General features: G+C 42.7%; 1 protein-coding gene across 1 annotated transcript in view; it reads left to right on the forward strand.

Moving 5' to 3' along the window:
• Positions 1-1479: 1479 nt before the first annotated feature.
• The window catches only part of UTRN (utrophin), a 340805-nt gene continuing 319486 nt past the window's right edge, over positions 1480-22798 (forward strand). The window contains exon 1 of the mRNA XM_063151512.1: positions 1480-1630. Coding sequence (XP_063007582.1) covers positions 1552-1630 — 79 coding nt within the window. The 5' untranslated portion in view covers positions 1480-1551. The remainder of the gene's footprint in view (positions 1631-22798) is intronic.

The following is a 22798-nucleotide window of genomic DNA, read 5'->3' on the forward strand; positions in this document are numbered from 1 at the left end:
TTTCTCAAATTTTGCCACACTTCCTGACTTCGGTGTTCACGGGACGCCGCGGGGCGCTTCACCTCGCAAGTGCTGCGCGACTGCGCTTATCTGGGCACGGCAAGGAGCAGGAGGAGCGGCGGGCGCGCACAGGTGCGGACGGCAAGGCCCCAGGGAGGAGGGGAGCGGGACAACTCTTCGCCGCCACCTCGGGCGGGGTCCTGGGAGGAGCGGGGGCGCAGCCGGGACCCGCTCCGCCCTTCTCTACCCCTTCCCTCCCCTCCCCTCGGCGCCGGCCCGGCCCCTCCCCGCCCCTCGCTCAGCGAAGGGGCCGCGGCCGGGGCGGCCCTCCCGCACCCGCGGCGCTGGCCCGGCCAACAAAGGGGGCGCCGGGGCCGAGGGAGGGGCCGCCGCAGGGCCGGGCCGCGAGGGGCGGGGAACAAGGGGGAGGAGAAGGGGAAGGGCGGGCGGCGGCGGCGGCTCCTCGCGCAGAAAGTTGTGGGTCCGCCAGCGCAGCGCCGCGGGAGTCGCTGCCGGGGGACGGAGTGCGAGGAGGAGCCGGGCTGCGCCGCGGGGCAGCGCGGGCCCTCCCGCCGCCGCGCCCGAGGGTGAGTGGCGGCCCAGGAGAGTTGCTGTCGGCGGCTGCCCCGGCAGCTCTGGGAGCGGGGCAGCTCTGCGGGCAGGCGGCGGCACCGGGAGGGGCTCGGCGGGGAAAGTTTGTTCCCCAGCTCCGGTAACGCCGCGGGGCGGGGGGCAGCGCCCGCGGCGGGCGCACCTGCGGGCGGGACGGAGCGGCCGCGGGGAGCCGGGGCGAGGAGCGGCTCCTCCGTAGGGGTGCCCGAGGGCGGCGGCGCCGCTGCTGCGGCCGCGCATCCCGCGGGGAGGAGGTGCCGGCACGCCCGGCCGGCTGCCGGGTCAAAATCCCCGCCGGGGGAGCGGGGGCGGCGGCCGCTCTGCCGGGGCGGCCGGGCGGGGGCGGCCGTGCCCAGGGCCTGCCCCGCGGAGCTCCGCTTCCCCCACCCGGGAGAGGGGCTGCGTGGCTTCTCCCACACGTGGCTGTCGCGCCCTGGGCCGGCCGGGGCAGCGCGCAACCCGTACCCTGTGCCGCTGGCACTCGGGAGCGGAGCTCCCTCGCTGTGCCACCCCTGGAGCGGGGCTGTCCCCTCCGTGCCAGCCGGGTGACCCGTGGTGGCGGTGGTGTGGCGGCGAGGGCCGTGTCCTGCCTCTCTGGGGACGGGACGCCCTGTAGCCCAAGGGTGAGTGAAGCCTGGCTTTCGCGGCTGAGGTTTCAGCTGTGCTGCTGCACCTCCAGGGGCATCCCGCTTTCTAAATGCCACCGTAAGGTGTCCCGCTGCAGGGGCACAGCGAGGGGCAGGTCGCTGCCCCGCGACTCGCGTGGGCATGGCTAGCAAGCCTCGATCCCTCCCATCGCACGGGAGTCACACCTGGCATAGCCCCTGGAGTCATCGTGTCCTTCTGCTCCTGTGCTGTAGGTGCTGAGCCGTGGCCCTCCATGGGAGCCTTTTCCCCGCGGATTTAGGCGCCGCCCGTGGCACACCGCAGCCCACGAGCATGGCCCGTGTCTCCGAGCAGGAGGAAGGACCTGGCGGGGGACACAGCGAGTTCAGCGACATCATCAAGTCCAGATCAGGTAAACTGTCGAGGGGAACGGTGTTTTCCTCTTTTCTCCTCTACCCATAGCTTCTGATATAAGCTGACATTTTAAAACAGCACCTTTGTCCAGCGGTTTTTTTTTGGGCATATGTTGGTTGTACAGCTAGTGACTGAGGCTGTTCATGCAGCTCACCTACTGTTCCTGAGTAATAGTAATTGTAGAACTCAGGGTTTGTTTTGTTTTGGGTTTTTTGCCAGTATTAGTCAAGTCTGTTTGTTTGGGATACACCTCTGGCATCATAATTACCTCTACTTTTGTAAATAGCCACGTGCTTAAAGTGCTCTTATGCAACCTAGTGTTGGTGGCTTTCATGTTTATTCTCAGGCACTGAAAATGGCAACTGTGGCTGCAACATTGTACCTCCTGGAAGTGCATCGCGGTAGTACTCATGCAGTAAATTAATGTGCTTCCTCCTTAATGTAAAACAGTTGTCTAAGGCTACTCACTCAGGCATTTCCTCCAGCAAAACATTCGTGTAACAGATCTGAAGGTTGTTAGGAAAATGTGGATTTTGTTTGGTTGTAGTGTGTTGGGGTCTCCTGAGGCTCTGATGGATGTTGGGATGAGCAGTGAAGTACTGTCACTTTAGCAGGGGGAGAACAGAGGTGTTGGAGGGACAGCTGAGAGTTGTTTAAACCTTGGTAGAAATTTGTGCTCCATTCAGAGACTGGATGCTGGACTCCTCAGCCTCACAGTCTGAGGCTGTGCATTTCTTACATGCAAAATGCTCCTGTTATCAAAGGTTTTCCTGTGATATCTAGCAAACCTAGCAGTGGTTTCATTTTTTTTTCTTTTTTTTTTTTTAGTTTTCCACATGTTAAAAACTTTAGGTCTTCGGTTGGTTGTGATTTGATATGTCAGATTACATAGGATGTGGGTTTGATCTGGATCCCATTGGTGTTTGAATTGTTTGTTTCTTAGACCTTCACTTTCTGAGTCTTTCTCTTCTGGAAGAGCAGTTTATGAAGCAGATGCTTGTGGGTTTTTAATTTTGAATTCTGTAGAGTTTTTTGTTTTCTGCTGTTACTCTGGACATAACTTCATTTGATTGTAAGCATATAGTCAGTATGGGCTTATGGGCTTTGAGTGTGGGGATAGCTTGCAGACTGCATGTATGTAAGTACTACAGTTTTATAAGGTGTGTGAGGAAACATGGATGTATTGGAGGTTTTTCATGAATGAACAAATTGTACAGTAAGTTCTGTTGTTTTTGTTGGGGCAGCTGATTGTAAATTTCCTGTTACAACCATGTTGAATTTCTTCAGTGGAATGAGAAAGTGCTGTTAATTTGAATACAGGGCTAAAAGACTTGTGCATTAATTTAAAAACAGTGAGTGATGACTGATCTTAAATAATTATTTTCTAATTACTATGCTGGTTAGGATCTGGGTGTGTGATTTCTTCAAATAAATTACTGTACTACTGTAGTTCAGATCTGAACCATTGACTACAAGTAAATTGCATGAGGGTTTTCCTAATGAAAGGACTGAAGTTTCCTGAAGCCCAGGTGACAGCAAATTGTCAGGACTGAGGAGAAGAATTTTCCTAGATATTATGGAAAGAGAATGCTAATTTCGATGCTTAGAAAGGAAAACTGAGGGGTTTTTTTCTGGGAAGATTTCTCCAGCATGAAATGCTGTTCAGTCTAAATGACTTGAAATACAGTAGAAGTGTTATAACTTACTAATATTTGGGGTAGCTAAGGCCTCTGCAAGGCTTTTGAGACTCAAGAGATCAGAAAAAGACAATCATTTGCTGTCACAGAAAATAGGCTGCTCTGTTTCTTGTTGCTCTGTAAGTTCATAGCACCAGTGATGTGGGAAGTCTCTTAACACTTTGGTTAGGGAGCAAATGTGCACTGAATATTTTCACTGAATAAATAAAATACAAAAACCACAGTGAGTGAAAAACTCTCTACATAATTTAATATGTGATCAAGTTATTAAATATGTCATAATATTTTTGAGTGTGTATTCTTCCTATGCATTTTTAAATAAGCACACTGAAAACAGTTTACTCTATTCTTGTAAATAAAAGAAGATAGATGTATAACGTCCTGTGTAAAGATCACTTTCTCTGTGTTCTCCTGGGCAATTCTGTTTGTCTATTTCAATGTTTGTCTTCATCTCTTCTGAACAGATCACCAAGCTGTCAGGATATTGTGGTTATTTAAAACCATTCACGTTCTAGAAGTGATGTTTAAGATCTATGGCTGAGTCTTTTTTGTTGTTTGTCTTGTAACAACTTGGAAGGAAATTATAATTTGAAATGCCAGAATCTTTCTGGGTCAGACCTTAACAAAGAGTGGTACTAGTAAAAATGTTTCTAAATATTTTGATGCAAATGTAAACTTTTGTCTTTAGCAGCCTGTCAACTGAATGTATTGTCTTTTTTTGTAGTCATTGCTGCTTCAGTTATCTTGCTTTCTAAACCTGTGAAGCAGCTAGAAAGCCTTAAAGGTGGCACTGTCAGTGCAGGCAGTGTGTTGGTTATTGAGCTTTGATCTAAAATCACTCTTATGAGACTGTATTAAGACACATAAAGTTTTACACCTGCTCAGGGCTGTGTGGGGCCCATCTATGCTTGTTTTTATTAGAACAAGCTATGTAATTTTTTCTTAGACTTGTAATTGGGAAGCTGCCAGTGTGCCACATGAAGGATTTAGGAGAACTGCAGAAAAACATGATTTCTCTATAGACCAGTCAAAATAAATTAACAGGATTTCCATTTGTCACTTTAAAAAAAAAAAAAAAAGAAAAAAAAGGGGGGGTTGCCATAGGATTTCACAGATGGGAAAAAGTAATTTTGCAAGTATCTCATTTGTTCTTTGCTCTTAAACTAAGAGGATGAAGGATAAAACACTTTAAATGGGCATCTCTGTATCTTATTGATCATATGGGAAACACTTTTTCCTTCAGTGGTCAGCAAAGAAACTTTATATGAATGTGCTCTAATCTGTTACAAGTGATAAGTACTGATTTTTTTCCAGAGCAGAGATTTTCTATGCCCTTAATGTCACTTCTGTGACTTGGGATGAAAGAAAAGAGACTTTTCCCTGTTGTCCAATTAGTATTTATTGTTTTCTGCTTTGGATATGGCTGTTCTCTAAGTCTGTTAGTACTGATCTACATGTAACTACAGGTTATCTTTGAAGAGACCTCTTCTGCACTTAGAATAGTATTTGATGGTGACCAAAGCTGCCTAAAAAATAACTTTTGGTTATTGAGTTTGTAAAGGAAGGTGCTTTTTTTCTCAGAAAGACCAGTGATCTGTTTGCCTCCCTTCTTTCTGTACCAGTGGTGGATGCTGATGGCTGAGTGGTGTTCAGTGGGTAGGATGCTTGTTCCTGGATGGTTATGCTAGGTTTATATATTTATAATTTGTATTATTTAGCATTATTACCCTGTACTATGCCGTGTGTCTGTATAATGGCTTGCTATGGAAAAGCAGTTTTGCTTTGTATTAACTTACCTGTAGTATGAAGTAATGTATGTGGAGCTGATTTATATCTTTGAAAGGCCTCTTGTGCAGATAGGTGAGCTTTCCTCATTGCTTTCGGGAAGGAATGCTGTGGGATGATTGCCTTACAGTGGTGAAAACAGTGCTGTCATCACGGGCTTGAAAAACAGATGAGTCTTTGCTATGATTAATTATGGAAAAAAGACAAACTCACTTAAAATCTGTCATGGGAGCTTGGAATGGTAATATATAATTAAACAGTAAGACATAGCAGGAAAAACATTTTTAGAAGATTGTGCCTCTGGTGCATTTTAAGATATGAGCTCTCTCTAAATTGAAGGGAACTTAATTCTCCTCAAATATATTTGACTGAAAGACTGCTTTGAGAAATAGTAACTTAGTTTAGGACTTTTGGGGCAAGGCTTATTCTGAGAACTGCTGCTGTTGTCTGTCTGTCCTCTTGCCCTCTGAAGCAACATTTATTTGGCTGGCAGACCCCTTGCTCCCGGGGTCTCGCTGCCCCGTGATGCCACAGGCTGCCCTTGGAACCAGTTCCTTTAGTTGTCTCTCACTGCCAGATAACCACGGGCCAGATGTGCTGCTTCTCCTTTTCCATTTTGGCTCTATATCTGGCTCTTCCATTTTGGTGTGAAACTGTCAGGAGTTGTCACAGTTGCATGTGGATTCTTAGGATTCTGCCAAGTGGATGCAGAGTTGGTGTAGCCAGATTTGCACTGTGTGAACTCTTCAGGGACATTTGTGCAGATAGGGTGTTAAAGACAAGTGACAAACTTGCTCTCCTTGTTTCTAGCCACTGAAATGACTTAAGCCTTTGGGTTGCTGTGGCCTGGCTTCTTTCTGTCAACTGTGCAGCTTCCTTTTCTTGGGCTGTCTGGTGGGGACAGATCGGATGCTGCAATGAAGACAGTTCTGGGGTATTGCCTAGCATTTATGAAATGACAGATATAGAAGTACCAGGCTGGTTTCTTCTAGCATCTTGATTGGTAGGTGAAGAAATAACATATGCTGCTCCGTGTGTTTGAAGCACGACTCTGCCTTGGAATAGAAATTGAGGCTCCTCAGGGAGGGGAAAAAACCCAACCCAAAACCCAAACCATAAAAGCAGCCCATTGATTTGCATGTGCTCTGCCAGGAAAGGAGGACGCAACCCTGAGCAAGAGCTGCTGTGTGAGGCACTGTGTGTAGTGTGTTAAGTGTTTCTAAAGAGGTCTAAAAGCTGGTGTGGGGAGGGGCTGCTGCTGTGGGAACCCCTCACTGATGAGGATCCCGTGGAGGAGGGGTGCCTAGGTGAGAGGCAAACTAGGGGCAATGTGGGGTTCCTTTCCACACCTTCTCCAGTGCCCTTTGGAGGATGGTCCCCCCCTTCTCCCCTCAGGTCTGGGGAAAGAAGGAAGATTCTCATACAGGAGCATGAAAATACTTATCGTGTGCTCACAGCATTGGGCAGCTTAGCAGAGAATTCGCTGGGCTGTGTTAACACCTCTGAATAACTGCTCCTAATTTTGATTTTCCCTGGACTGTTTCTCCTAGCAGAATCACTTGTCCATGGTGTGTGTTGGGGTTGATTCTTGTGAGCAGGTTAGAGTAGGGAAGTGCTGTTATTACAATTGTTTGAATACAAATAGGGAATAGGTACATCAATGTAGGCATGGAAGGGGAGGAGCACGTGGGCTTGAGCTGAACTGATGTTGTTTTAGGACAGTGTATCTGCTCTGCTGCCAGGTAAGAGTGTGGATTGGTGTGCTTAGAGCCTGCATGATCTGCTTTTCAAGTGTTGCATGTTATCCCTCCTTCAAAGGAAAATGCACAATTAGAAAAACACAGCTGATTCCACTTATCTTGCAAACTGAGGCACTCCTAGTACGAAGTTGTGGAGAACTGCATTTATTTGGATGCCTTACTAACAGTCTGAAGAATGAATAACAGGGTTTAAACATTATGAGATGGGAGGGAGGAGTTTCAATGTCTGACTCCTTATTGTGTTGATGATAGAATAAGTTATAGTGCCCTGTTTTATGTCTTTCTCCCCACCCCAGTGTGTTCTGGGGATGCAGCTGAGCTGTAATTTCAGAAAGTGACAGTATATTCTCAGAAGAAAGCTGGGAGTTTTAAAGGTAGCAACAGAAATGACAGCCTAAGGAAACAGAACAGTCCATTGGAGCATGTGGGTGTGACAGAAGCAATGGCAGGGCTCTGTTGCAAGCTTTAGTTTTGAGAATGAGGCAAGGAACTACTGATTTGTAAATGTACCCAGCTGCAAAGTGAGTGAAATGTGGGTCATTGAGAAGGAGGACTCAAACTGCCATTTATTTATTTATTAGGCGATGATGTCTCTGAGCCTTTTCTTTGAAAAGATATCCACCTGATACTGCCTTGGACAGAATAAAAGGAGGAAGTTTGATTATTGGCCCTCAGTTGGGCTCAGCCCTGAGTGAAGCCAAAAAGAGAAATTCACTGAAATTCAAGCACTTAGAGCTATGTTTTGTTGTCACTGATCTATGGGACCAGCAGGTAGGGGCTGGTACAGGGTCAGTGCCCCTGACTCCAGGTGCATATCCTAGCAGCTGAGGGACACTGACATTGGCACTGGAGCTTGCAAGGCTGGGCCAGGGCTGGGAGCTGGTTGTCAGTGGGGAGGCTGCTGGAAGATGGTCAGCTCTAACAGAGGGTGTGGGCAGTTCCAGGTCCTTCAGCCAAGGGCAGGGTTGAGTTTGGGTGTGGTTTGGGCTGCATCTTCCCTCTGGTGGCCTGACCGGCTGTGAGTGAGAGCTGCAGCCATGCAGAGGAGGCTGGTTATCAGTGGGTACATCTACAGCTGTGGCAGTGACTTGGTGAAGGTTTCTTTTAGAAATATGTTCACTCTTTAATAAAATGCATTTTTAGGTATTCATTCATCTGTTGAGTGCATGGGACAGATGCACCATCAACTATGTCGAGATGCCAGAGAGGAATAATTGCTTCAGTACAGTACACTGAGAGTACTGAGAGTTGTTAACTGAGAGTAGCTTAATTGTAGTTCCTCCTGTGCTGGGGAAGCATTCTCTAGCAGCCTAGCATCTTTTCAGGTGAGCAGATCTTCTGCTGGATATGGAAGAAGGGGTGAAGAGCTGTTGAATCTCTATCTGGTGGGATATGGTGATTGTGTGTTTCAGTAGAAGACCAACTTCTGTCTCAAAAGCACAGGATGCATGGTGGGAGGACAGGATCTGGCTATGTGACAGAGATTAGATATGTCTTCTTAAGGTTATTTTGATGACCAGTATAGGGAATGTACAGCAGTACTTTTCAGCCATAAATTGATCATGAAGTTCTTTTCTGGACTTCAACATCACCTTGTTATAAACGAAGAGGACCTAGCGTCCAAAAATGTAAAGATTTTGTAGTGGAATTAGATAAACACATGAGGACAGTCAACAGCTTATGCATTTAGTTGTGGAGAAACATGCAATTAAGCCATGAAAGAACATGCTTTGATGGGTCTATGTAATTCATTCCACAAATAACTTCAGCTAGTTCCTATGTACTCTGCTTTTATTTCCTAGCATTGAAATGTGGTTTTTTGCCTCCTACAACCCCCCAGTTTAGATCATGGCAGAGGACCAAAGATAGAATATGCTGCTAAAATGTTATGTTACAAATTATTGATGAGAGAAAAGTGGTATGATGGGTAAATTCTGAAATGTTTTGCCAGCTATTTTTATTCTTAATTTACCACATTATCCTGGATGAGCAAAGAGCAGCAGTCTGTGTATGAATAACAATGGGAATTTGAGCATTTTATGGGAGGACACTGGGAATAGAGCAAAGCCTTTTGGTTTCTGTGTTGTTTTAATAGTTATTTTATAAAATATAATTGTATTAACCGAAGAGAATAAATAAAGTAGTAGTTAAATGCCAGCAGACCAAAGCCTTTCTATTGCTTCTTTCCAGGCTTTTACTTCTGTTACAGCTTTATAATGAACAACAGCTATGGTCAGCATAAATTGTTTCCAGAGAGAGTTCATCACCCTTTTTTTCCTAGTTTCTACATGTACATCTTGTTCTTGGATGAGACTTCTTGTGGAAATTCACAGGAACATATTGTGTTAACACCATGTATCTTTCAGCTTCCACAGTCTTTTGTCAAGAAAGTCTAGTGGTGTCCTTCTGAATATGGTTTTGTTCTCTCTGGAACAGTGATGTGTAATTGCTTTGCTCTGAGTGCTTTTCCTCTATGCTTGGGAATTTTTCTCTTGGACCTGTCTGTTGTGCCCAATTTAGAACTTGGTTTGATTTATTGAGCTTTAAGAAAAATAATTTTCTTACCTTAGTTAACACACTTCTCATTTAGACTAGAGGTTATTAAGTTTAATCAGAGAGTTAATAAAGTATTTACTCTGGTCTTTGTACTCAAAAACTACATTTACACACTTTGTAATCTGTGCAGAGGAGTGCTCGAACAGTGTCACTTGCACAGTGCCCAGGCACTTGCTGATGAGGATGCTGTGTTTCACTGGCACACTGAGATTGGGAGCATTGAGCTAACTCAGGACAAAAGGACATTTTAAAAGAAACACCCACCCCTGCCAACCACCATTCTGGTTTCACCAGACATTTGAAGATTTATTAAAATTCTGAAACATACTTTTGGAAGATTACATTGTTATCTTGACACGGCAAGTTAAACGTTGATGATTGTATTAATGTGGAAGTGGTTTTATACTTAAGTGCACAATCACTATGTTCAAAATGGAAAAGGAGAACGGGAAGGGAAGAGTTCAAATGGAGTTTTGTCCGTTGTCAGAAATCATACTATTCTGTGTTGGAATTATTTTTATTTTCAAGGCTATTGAAACCCAGTTCAAGTTCATTATTTGTCCTCTGAGTGTTAACTGGAAGCTCCTTGGTTACAGGGGAATCAGTATTGAAAGAAAGGAGATTGAAAGAACTCTGCTATTCATAATTTTAGTGAAGTGTTTTACAGTGTCCATAGATGTCAGGCTCCTACCCTGATGTTCTTCACTGCTGGCTGCTCCAGATCCCTGCTGCTCTCTTCTTTCCCCTCCCTGGTGAAGAGCAGCATGTTAGATATGGAGGTCAAGTTTTTGCAAGTATAGTCCAGTGCTTGCAAGAGGCTTCCAATGCCCAGGTGCATCATACCACTACTTGGAAAACTTGTTTCCATGTATATGCTTTTCTTGTACTTTCTTATCCAAAACACTCCAGCCTAGATCAGTCAAGGCTTAGAGAGCTGTTGAGATGCAGGGATAGAGTGACTGCTGCATCAGCCACAGTGGTGTCTGTTACTTCAGTCCTCCTGCAGAGAGAGCCTCTCCTTGAATGACACCTCTGCAGAGTTTAACAAAGGCCCTTTTATGCCTGAAGGATTAACACACTGTTTTCAACTTTCTTACACATCATAGCGGGAGGGAGCATGAGAACCTGCATGAAGACTCAGGACTGAATTCTTGGGGTCGGTTTTAGATCCTTCTCTGGAGAGAAGTGAGGCATGGACCTGAGAAACCAAATTTTAGATTTTTTTTTTTAATCAAAAGTAGCTGTTTAGAAAGGCTTTCCTTTAGGGTATAATGAAGGAAGTGGTTGCTAAAACTTGGAAGACTTGAAGTTGATGGATTCCATGTAAACTGTATTTTGTTGTTCATATTTATTTTACGAGTAGAAATAATTTCTATACTCGAATGTTAAGGTTGTCTTCCAAATCTTTAAGCTAAGAATTTCCTGACTGAGACCTTCTCTACCTGTAATCGGCTGGAGTGGGTTTTCTGTCACTACATGGTAACTTCCCCTTCTCAGCAGACAGTGTTAAATATTTCATCATTGGTAAAAGATAGTAGTTACTTTGCTTACATAGTGACTAACAGTATTGGGTGTGTTCATCTCCTTGAAGAAAACAGGCTGAACCTTTTCTGACTTAGAAAAACAAACAGACTAAGTCTGATCAAAAACTCCTAAACTCTCTGGTTTATGAGATCAGTTATTTTTGAGCAAGGTGCTCAGCAGGGTTGTGGTGTGACAGCTCTTTGTGTGTTGTAGGGTACCTTACCTAAAGAAAAGGAAGTGTGTTCACTCAAGCATTTTTCCTTCCCTTAGGTAAGGGTGTGTGCAATAGGATGAAAGAACAATACCTGGCCTTGCAAAATGGGTTGGTTTTGGAGGATGATTAACCCTTGCTTGTTTCTCCCTCTTGGAGAAACATTGAAATTAATGCTAGGAGTGCAGTGGTAAAGGTGGAATCCCATGGTCATGCATGTCTGAGGCATCAAATGGGACAGTGTCTTGATGGTAACATGCCTTTTTCATTTGTCACACTGTATAAATTACGGTGCTGAAAATAGATGGAACAAACTGGAAAAGTGTGTACTAAACTGAAGCAAACTCTGTGCTTATCTGTCTTCTGTTAGCCCTAGTGGTGGTCTACTATCACCTGTGAGACTGGGATATTTTACTTCTCAAATTGAGACTTCATTTTATAAAGATAAAATATATTAGCCTGCTGTCAGTCTGAGCGTATAAACTTGCCTCGATGTATATTGCTGGTTTGGCTGGCAGAATCTGGGGTTGGAAGAAGATGCTTTGGAGCATTTAACTGGATTTAAAATATGGGATCTTGAGTCTGAAGAGATGATGTATTAGAAGGGTTTTGTGGCGCATACAATCCAGGGGAGCATGTAAAATATGCACATAAAATGCAACATAGAATGGTCAGCTGGGCTGGTTTACTGCCAGGGTGACTCTGTGCTTGCTGGAGACATTGATTTATTATTATTTGTCTTGTCTCTGGGGATGATTTGTGGCTGAATGAATAATATTTAAAAATAGATGTCCTGTTCAATTCCAAGTATAAGGCTAATACTTTTTGAACATGTTATGCAGTTAAAAATAATTATCTAAAACTAAAAGGCCCTAAGCCTTTCTTTCTGAAAAACATATTTGTGTTCTTTCCCGAAGTTTTTTTTTTTTTTTGTGTGCATGTTTTGTTACTCCCTTTACCTTGTACAACTTCATGGTTTTTCTCCCAGTTGAAGGAAGACTGCAGTGATTGATTGGATGTGTTGCAGAGTGTATGGGGAAAGAGCAAAAGAGCTGGAGATACCATACACCTCCCCCACCCCTTGCTGTCATCTTGGTATGAGGGAAGGGTAAAGGGATGAATGTGGCAGTGCTGGTTCCCACTGCCCTGGGACATGTCCTGATGTGTGGTGGGGCTGTGTGCTGACACCTGAGGCCCCTGTGCTTCTGTTTTTCAGGCAGCATCTCCTCTGTGCTGTGAACAGAAGGCAATTAGAGACAGTCTGAAAATCTAGTGAAACAGGTGGAAAATATCATACTCTTTTTTTTTTTTTTGTTGCTGGACTCTGTTGCCTCCTTGGCTTCACCTTCCTGTCTTGGCAGGTATTTGCAGGGAAAAAAGGAATCCTCAAGGATTTAGCTGCTGTTTTAGATCATCTTCACAGAAGATAACTCCAGTGAAGTCAGAATTGTTTGCAGAGGTCTGTCTGTGGTGGAGCTGTGTGCTGGGGTGCTGGCACAGACAGAGTGCAAGGCTGTCAGCATCTGCCTGCTGTGCAAGCACCTGCTTCCTGGCCTGGTCCCTGGCCACTGAGGCATGTGAAAAATGCACATCAAAATGGGTCACCTTTTCCAAAAACTGGCTGGGGGCATATTTGGAATTGTACCTGTTTCCTGCCACTGCCTCATAATTAGAGCCCTCGTGCCAGCTTGTCACTGTTGACAAGTTTCTGTCACTGTTCAAATTTTTGAAGGGTTCAAACTACTGACCATTCCACTGAGCACCTGACTGCAGTGTAGGATGAGATGGGCCCTATTCCTGATGTATTGCACAGAGAGAAGGTGTACCAGGAAGTGAGTGAGGGGCCAGAGAGCATTGAGGGCATTTTGTAATAAATTAGGGAAGTCCCAAAACTTTCTGGGCCAGGGTGTTTGTGTTTGCACGTGTTTCTGCCCTGGATAGGTGCTGCTCAATGATCATGTCCAAAGATGTAGTCCAAAAAGAGGAATTTAGTGGTGGACTTGGCAGTGCTAGTTTAATGGTTGGATGACCTTAGAGTTCTCTTCCAACATAAATGATCTGATAATTCTGGAAAATACACTGCTAAAAGATGCTGGTCTAAGTGGAAGAGCAAGCTTGCAGTAGAGTCTTGATTCCCACCCCTCTTCCAGGAGAAAGACATTGTAAGGACATTGAGTGCTGGAGAAAAGGAGAGTTGCTCTCCTTTTTCTTCTCCAGACTAAGGCAGCCGCAACAAACGCCTCCATTGCCTGTACTGACCACCCTGGTGATGGTTGCAAGGATGTAGTGTTATTGTGATAAACAGCCATTGTGTTGCAAGGGGGGCTGGCCAGCACACAGGGACAGTTCTGATACATTCCTTTTTACAAAAACCCACTGCAGGAGAAAGAGCAATGTCATTGCTGTAGTTGTTTACCTGAAATGAGATAATAATCATGATACTTATGTTTGTGTCAGAGTCCAAATAAATGAGATGCTTAAAAAGGAGGACAGCTTAGGGCTGTATATAGAAGGGAAATATGTCACTACATAGATGTTGATGGACCCTTTGGCAGGAGACAGAGTCCATGTTTGCCTGGAGGAAATGTGGGGGATGTGTCTGGGGAGCTATTCCCTTGATTTGCCTGGTGCAAGAGTGGGTGCTGTGCTGTGATGCTGGGTATGCACAGTGTAGAGTGAGCTAGCTCAGGGATGGTGGTGCTCTGGCATTGAGGTAACAAGTGTGCTTAGAGGGGAATTATGTAGGTTAAATGGTTAAATGTCTTCTGGCTTTATGATCTCTGTGTTGTGTTCAATCATATCCTGAAGTGAACAATGTGGTGTGCTGTGGTTGGCCCCTTTGAGGTCTGGGTCCTGATTACTTCCTGGGTGAGGCTGCTATCCTTGGTGTTCCCAAATTCCCACAGGAATCTCATGCTATGTGCATTGTGTCAGTAAGTGCAGCTCTGCCCTGAAGAGGAATTTGAGTGTAGTACTTCTGCCCCAGGGCACTTTCACATTGCAGGAGCTCTTGAATTTTACAGGTACTTTAATTCTCTTACTGCTTCACTTGATGCTGCACCTGAAATAGAGGTTACTGGGTTAGGTCAGGGATCACTCTAGCATGTAATGCCCCCTTCTGAGCCAGATACATTTTTGTATAGTACCCGGTGGGTCCCATCGCTTGTGGTTTTATGTATAAGAACGCAATTAAATGGTAATTTATTTTCTGTGTTTTCAGCAAAATATCACATGTGATGTAGAGGTTTCTTTGCTTACTAAAAGGGCAAGGTGCCTTCAGAAGGGAGAAAACTAGTGTGAAAGCAGTGAGGGGTCCTGAAAGCCCTGACCTGTTGTAGGCATGTCAATTTGATTTTACGCTGTCTCTTTGCAATGCAGTGTTGAAAAGGTCTTGAGCTGGTCTTCATCCTTAAAGGATTCAGTGTCCTTAGTGTAGTTGATTCAGTTTAGTTTTAGGTTTAATTCTGTGATTGACAGTAGAGTCCTCTCTGAAGTTGCCCAGATCTGTTGAATGGCCTTTAGAGGAAATGGAAATCTTTGGAGCTGGCTAGGAAAAATTAGTTCATGTTGTGTAATGTATTCAGTGGAGAGTTTGGTTCTAGTGTGATTTGGGCAGAAAGAAAATGAAATCTCTAAATTTGCTGTTGGTTGATGCCCTGGAAGTCCTGATGTATCCTTTCTTTCACAGTGCTTCCATGCTACTGTTGGGCAGAGGAAGCTGGGATGGAGCAGAAACCACTAGTCAGGTGGTAAAAATGGACTGTCTATATAATGTTCAAATAAAGTGCTAAGAAAAATGAAGACTGCTTATAAATGTTTTGCTGATTTATTTATATTCCACGTTAGTTCTCACCTCCTTATTTTGTAGCTTCTTATTCTGTCCATGCATTTTCTGGCTTTAACTTAAATTTGTTCCCATGTACTAAGAACTGTTAAAAGTGTAATGTTCAGTTGAACTCCATTTTGCTGCCTGGGGAAAGAAGGAAGGGGTTAAAGAATATGAGTAACTGGGATACACTGCAATGCTGAAAGATGGTAATGTACTATAGTGATCATCTGAAACCAAATTTTATGTTGCCTAGAGAAGTGCAACCTGATTATGAAAGTATTCTGCATAATTTGTGTGGGTATGGTAAGGAGAAGAGAAATTGTGAAATGAATTTAAACTTGTTTCCTTCAGTTGGAAAACTGTTTTCTTATGGATTTGGGTCCTTATGCTCTCTAATCTGACAATTTTTTTCCCTTCGTACTGCAACGCACTCAATTGTTTTTATCCTAGTATGGAGGGCAGAAAGTAGAAAAAGGGGTTTTGTTCCTCCTAAGATATTATGTGTGCCTGGTATTCTCATTGGTAGTAAGGTTCCTTTCATATTCTTCCAGCACTCAGAAAGGACCTTAACTTGCTATCCTATTAAAAACCTCTTGTGCTGCCAAAAAAAATGTAAAAATGTAAAAGTTGGACACTCAACTCTCATCTACAATACACTAGAAAAAAGGAAATGCTATGTTCTTGGCACTCCCAAATTTAGCAGAGCCAAAAGGTTATCATCTGACAGAGTAGATGAATGGTAATTAAGATAACTGGTGTTACTGGAAGTCTTTAAAAAGCAATTAAATTAATTATGTTTGATCTTGGTGAGAATCTGTGGCTGTGAGTCGGATTTTGATCTGGATCTGTTGTCTGGGATGCAGTGTGGTGTAAGTAGGGGGAAAAGTAATGTGTGTCAGTTGTGTGAGTTTATTTTAAACTGCTTTGTATCTGTATTGTGCTATACTTAATAGAGGCTGTGTTTTTTCCTTTTCTTTTTATCCCTCTCCTTTTTGGATGAATAAATTGAACTCAGCTATAGTTTGGAAACTGCAAAGTGTCACAAAAGCCTTTTTGGAAAGACTGACAAATTGTAAAATCTAATTGCAGTGAAAATTGGTGTGTGATATAGAGCTTGCACCTTCTGTGTACGGTGTGTATAGTTAAAAGTGTTATAAATCCTCTTTTGCAGACAATTACTTTTAGACCTAAGTATTGAAGTAATGCAAAAAAAAAAACAGGAACAAAAGAGAATTTCTGGTTAAATTACTATTTTTTTTAACTAAGGCATCCTTGAAGTATCTTAATCAAGGGGAACCACATAAAAGTTTTACTACATAAAGAATTCCTTCCTTAACAGTCTTTACACATTTCCCCCACCCTCCTCCAGTCCTGCAGGGCTTGGAATGGTGAGAGTACAGCTGAGGAGTGGGTGAGTCAGTTAGATCATGTCTTCCAGAATCATCCAGCTTGTTATAAATAATAACCTGTTGTTTATTTAAATCTCTGTAGTGTGAATAGGTAACCTGTTGCTCTTAACAGTCAAGTGCAAATATAGTGCCCTACACTTTTTGCAAACTGGTCTAATTATATCTCAGTAATGAAGGGCAGTGTATTTCTTTGGTAAGAGGAATTCTTTGCTAGAACCTTACCAAGAGCTGATTCAGTAATTTTAATTTCTTTTTATAATAAATAGAACTAGTTAAATGTGTTCTCTCAGCTCTAAATGATTTGTAAAGTTCTATTTCAAGTTTCCTTTTGTAGAATAAAAAACTAAATTAAATATGAATAACCACATATTTAATTTTGAAGATTGGTTTAAATTCCTGTTCAAGTAAAAATATATGTGCAAAAGAGACTACTTTTGAAATTCCATCCTTAAGGAAAAAATATTTATTTAATGTAAAACTACGTTAGATAAGGGTCCAAAATGTCACCTCAGCCTTGAGTTCTTGCATCTCTTAAATGACAAAACAATCCTCTTGAAATGGATGGAAAATGTGACCAAAACAGAATCTAATCTTCCTTGCTTTTTCCCCTTCATGTCTACTTCTGCCTCACAGACTGTTTCTGTTTAGTGTAAAACAAGCCTGTTCATTCCCAAACTCATTTTACCTTTGCATTTGGTCATCAGCTGTGGAGGATGGGGTTGGATATCCTTAGGTTTGTTTAGCTTCCCTTCTTAGCTGAGATGTGGCATGATAATTTTTTCAGTGGTTTTGCCAGTATTTGAGGAATACATGAAGTAAAGCGTGGTCAGCTTTCTCTCTGTCCCCTTGCAACTACTGATATAGAAACTCATCCTGCTATGAATTTCTCAGGCCTGTCTTGGACTGTTGGGGTGAAAAATGTGGAAGCAGTAGGCAAAGGAAACTTTATGGATCATGTAAAAATAAACTTTTGGGGTTCCTGCTTTGCTCTAGGCAGCTAAATATCAAAGGATAAAAGTGTCCTGGAGTGACCAAGATGGCTTGTTTTTTTTCTTGGGATTTTTTTTAACCTGTCTTTGTAGAACTTTGTTGCCTGGCCTTGCATTTCCACCCCAGGGCATTACTGTAGTGAGCTAAGTAAGCATGGAAGTGGCTGTGCAGCTACGGAGGAGTGTGTTCCCTTCTGGCAGGTATTCAAGAACATCTTTGAATATTTATATGGTGAATTAACACTGTAGTGTAGAAGAAGTTTGGCAGAAATTCTTGGAGGATCTTGCAAGTTGCTGCATGCAAAGTTAGTGGTTTCTTTGCAAAAGCACATATTGAAAAAACCCCAAATGGCACTTCTAAAATGTGCTGAGTAAGGGTGCCAAGAGTTGTATCTGGCAATATGTAATTTTTGCAAAGGCATCTTGTTTTGGATTGTCATTTATTCAATGGAACCTTTATTTTAAAAATTGCTTATACAGGGGAAAAGCTTTGTACCTCCTCAATGGGTATCTAAATTTTACTGAAATTTGTGTAATTGAATTATGGACAACTTATTAAAGATTTTTCATAAATTGCAAGTTGACCTCGGGTTTGATAAATCTGCTGGTCATTCTCAGTTGTTATTAGCATTGATGTGCTGTAGAAGGAAAGATTCTCATTGTTCAGTTGAAGGGAAATTCTTAATTTCATGGAGAGATGGAAGAGTGCTTGCTTCCTTTCCTCCATTTTTCCAAGCTGTTTTTTCTTTTAAAATGGCCTTGTTCTTTGGTTGCAACCTGAAGAACAAGGAAGGTGACCCTGTGTGGGGGATGAGGAATTTGTAGGAATTTGATAAATTTAGAAGAGCGGTGGAGACCTTAAACATCAGAATAACCAGGCTGGTTTAGAAATTGCTCTATTTATAGCAGCTGTGGCATTACCAGGGCGAATTCTTCAACTGGGTTTGGGCAGAGTAATTTCAGTTTAGCATTCACCTCAGCTCCTCCATGCAGGGGTCACGCCTGACCCACTGCTCCACCCACCACAGGATGTGTTGCAGGTAGCTCATGGGCACAGCAGTGGGCTCTGTGAGGTGTCAGTGCACTACATAAGGTGAGGGAGAAAGTGTTCATGGGGATGTGATCATGTGGGAAGAGAAGGCTAAACTTAACCATCTGCAGGCAATTAAAATTCATGACAGAAGGTCAGGATATTATACTCTCTGCCAGTCACTTCTTCATTAACTAGACTTATGCAAATATAGCATGGTCTGTTAAAATTTAACCCCAAGAGATGACTTCTAGCAACAGAATCAGTATTGATGCATAGAAGTGGGGAGTAGGTGGAAATGCTGAAATACTGTAGACACCTCTTTCAGCTTAGTATAAAAGCACAGTGGCTGAGAAAAAGGCAGTTTCTGCACATAACACACACAGTATTTAGGTAGCAGTTATGTCTAGTAGATATTGGTTGATGGAACTGTCTGACACACACTGTGTCCTTGTAGTGTGTTTTTAAATTCTTGCTAATGAATTTAGATCCCCTCTACTATTTAAGATTACCCTTGATTTCTCTTGTAGCTAAATCTAATCTAAGTACTGTATTTCAGCATGGCTAGGTTTTGTGTGGTTTTGGTTTTTTTTTATGCTTAGGTGTGGTGTTCATCTGTCCCTCTGCTACTTTGTCCTTCATTTTCCCTAGTAATTTCTTCTTGCTATTTCTGTTGAGAGATGGCAAGAGTAAAGAAACAGCTAAAACTTCCCAGGTGTTTAGTTTTCCTGAACTTGGTTCCCAGTACTGGTGTCTTGGTGGTGTTTCTTGGACCAGTGGAACCCTTTAGAAATCTTTGTTTCACTTGGGTGCAATTTGTCTGTAGTGGCAACTGCCTGTAATAGTTCATCTCTGCTGTTACCAGGTTGAGTGCTGGGTCTTAGGTTGGTTCAGTGAATGGCTGTGAATTTCAAAGGCTTAACATTTTTCTTGTTTTTCAACTTGTATTCAGCTAACATCAGAGCCACCTTATCAAAGAGATCTTTTCTTCTCTTAGGGCAGGGTGTTCCTAAGGATGGATATGAAATTTCAAGTGGTAAAGACCTCTTAATACTACAGTTTTGGGTCACCATGTTATAATAGTAGCTATCAATTATTAAGTTATCTGTGGACGAGACCTGTTTATACTGCAGAACAGTGGGGTTTTTTTTCCATTAATTTTACAGTTTTTTCTTCTTAATCAGAAGGAAAAACTATAAAATGAGACTCATCTTTGTCACGCTTCAGCACTATTGATTGTCACAAGATCTTGGACTTGTCAGATGAACGTAACATTTGGGGTATCCGTGATTCAGATCTGTGCTTTTTTTAGGGGAAATATCAAAAACATCCAGGAAGGTCAGCCTTGATCTTTAGCACTATAGCCTATTCTTCTTTAAGAAGACAAACAAATCGTAAAAGAAAACAAACAAAAAAGCTTACCCTGACTTCCTTTTCCTTTCTGTTTTCTCACTGCAGATGTGGAGTAATGCCTTCAAAGTTGAAAGAAGGTAGAGCTTTCAAAGATTAGTATGTTCCTATACCTTGCTTTTTGTTATAACTAGTTAGGTAAGTGTCACTTGTGACTGATGTTGAGAGAAAGGCAACAAGATTTCTCCTGAGTGGCAGTAATGGCTCAAATAAAAGACTGAATACTAAATACGTTATCTGGGGATTAGCAAGGTGATTAGATGTAGCCACTGAGCTTATTGTAAGGGTTAGGGAATGGAAATGATAGAGTTCCAAGGGAAAAAAACCCCACTCTATCTTGAAAAAAAACACGTTTCATGAGTTTCAGCCCTCAGGGAAGGACATATTTTCAACTGCTCCTGTTCCTCCCCCTCCTCCTCATAAAGTGAATGGTAAAGAAAATAGAAATGCAATTATGCACTTACTGGCTTGCCTGTTTCCTCCTGATATACAAAAGCACAGCCACAAGGTGAGGCAGTGGTTTTTAAGTGATGGAAGAGATGGGGGTGGCTTTTTGTCATCTTTGTTGTGTGTACTCTTAGATAAGAGAGAAGGAGGACTATGTAGCTGTATGTGCCTGTGCACACCTATGTATGCATAGACTTCCATCTACTTTTCCCTTCTAGAACTTGCATTTAGAGATTGTGATATTCCTGGGAAATTATGCAGTCCTTTCAAGTTGAGAATAATTATACAGCAATATGTGCATCCAAGATTGTTAAAAGCCTGTCTTTAATGAGGTGTTTCCAGTTAGTTGCTTGGAGTATGGCAATTCCTTAGTTCATATTAAAGCATGTATCTGTATTTCTTCCATCACATGCAGGGGTGGGAATTCTTGCAACCCATGATGAACACCCCTGAGCTTTCCCCAGCCAACAAGGGTGGTTTGGAGCCAGTTAGCAACAAGTGTGTGTGTGTGCACGTGTGGGAGTGCATCACTGACACGACTGGGCCACTCTTAAGGGATGGGTTTGTTTCCTTGTCACATCCAGACTGTGTGGGGAGCTCTTGGACATTGGGGATATAGAAGATAATTCTTGAAAACCTTGACTGATAACAGTTCTTAGAAACATGATGATTTGTAATTTTTTTAAAACTATCTGAATTTGTTATAAGAATTGATGTATGTTGTCCCAAAGTCTTTGGATTTGTTTGAATGGTAGTTCTCTAGGTTGTGACTGGAATGTTTTCTCCAGGATGAGCGAATGCCATGTGGACAATATGTATTCTTGCATATTCATTTTTTTTAAATGCCATAACTGAGATAAAGATAAATCTTTTGACTCAACTGACAAAAAGTTTTTAAGGGGCAGAGACATCAAAACAGAAGTGACAGACACAGGGACATGCTTGCTGCTTCATGAGATCCAAGACTTCATGTAGTGGATACAGAAAAAGTGCATCTCAGGCGAACAACTGAGGGAATCCAGCCTATGTGTGATAAAATTAATTGCTATTTCTTTTTTGTTTCCCCTCCATCCCCAGCCCACTCCCTTTCCTGATCAGCTCTGATATCTCAAATGAGAAGAAATCTCAAACACTTCTCATGACTGTTTATGAATGTTGAGCTCAGCTGCTCTGCATATTTGGTAAAGTTGACTCCCAAGGTTTCTCATAGCTGTCTTCATTTTCTGACATCATCAACTTCTCTTATATATGTAGTGTCTGGATATTGGCATTTGGGCTCTGAAAATGAATGTGGACTCACTGCTTCCTTATGACTCTGCTGGAGAAAAGCTGGTAGTTGTTTTTTTTTTTTTTCCACTAGGTCCAAGATACACTAAGGCTCTCCTGCTGGTCAGTGCCTGAATTTAGAAGCTTGGAGCTGTATTTTCCTGTCTTTCTGTGTGCTTGGCTCCTTCCTTGTCTGTGTACTTACTTGTGTATGTGACTGTGAAAGTGGCGCTTGAGTAGCTCCACTGAATGAAGAAGGATAGTGGTGGTTTTGTGAACTTGCTGGAAAATTTTAGTTTCACTCTCAGCAAGAGGTCCCCACCCAGCTGGGGAGGCTCCTGTGGTTCTGTGCTGGTGACTGCACTGGGCTTGTTCCTGTGACCTTGGCCTTGTGGAAGTGAAAACTTAACTCAGCCTTTAAGTGTCATGTAAATAGTTATAAAGTTTCCTTATGGTTTTATACTGTGTTGGGATTTGACCACCGTGTGCCCAGCTTTTTTAGACTTATTAGCTTTTTAGAGATAATTGTTTGATTTTTTTTTTTGTTCTATTTCCTGCATGAATTGTTCATAAGTCACAGTCAAAGGTCTGGCAATACCTTGTTAATGCAAACACAAGACACATGGTCCTACTCTGCCTAGCTTCCACTTTCATACTGAATTTTGTATGCAGACACAAGGGGCATATGTCATATGGTGTGGTTCTTGGGGTGTGCTGGGGAGGGCCAGGAGTTGGACTCAGTGATCCTGATATGTCCCTTCCAACTTAGCAGATTCTATATGTGTAGTGATCTGTCCTTGGCACAGGAGGTGTCATTTACTAATTTTTGCACAGTTACTGTGCCAGAAAAGGAGAAGGGACTGATTATAGAGGGCTAAACTCTCTGCAGTGCTTAATTGGAAGGTACTTGCGGGGGCTACAGTGATGCCTCTAAAAGATTAAGTGGATCTTGTCAATGCCTATCTTTGAACCTGGGTTATGTTAAAAGGCATGTGGCTTATTCCTTATTCCAAAATAATTTTGGGAACTTACATTCAGGTTGATAGTGCTGAAACACTTCTGCTACATTTCTGTGAAGTTCTGGTAGATGAGAGTGCTGTTTTATACTTGCAATGTTTACAAAGCCTTTCTAACATTATCCTGATTTGTGGTGGCTTTTTCTTCTTTTCCTATGCTGATACTGCAGTCTTTAGAGTGGAATGTAATATACGTTACATTTTTTTACAGATAATGAAGGAAATTTGCATTTCATA

Source organism: Melospiza melodia, chromosome 3 (assembly GCF_035770615.1).
Source record: "Melospiza melodia melodia isolate bMelMel2 chromosome 3, bMelMel2.pri, whole genome shotgun sequence".
Taxonomy (NCBI): domain Eukaryota; kingdom Metazoa; phylum Chordata; class Aves; order Passeriformes; family Passerellidae; genus Melospiza; species Melospiza melodia.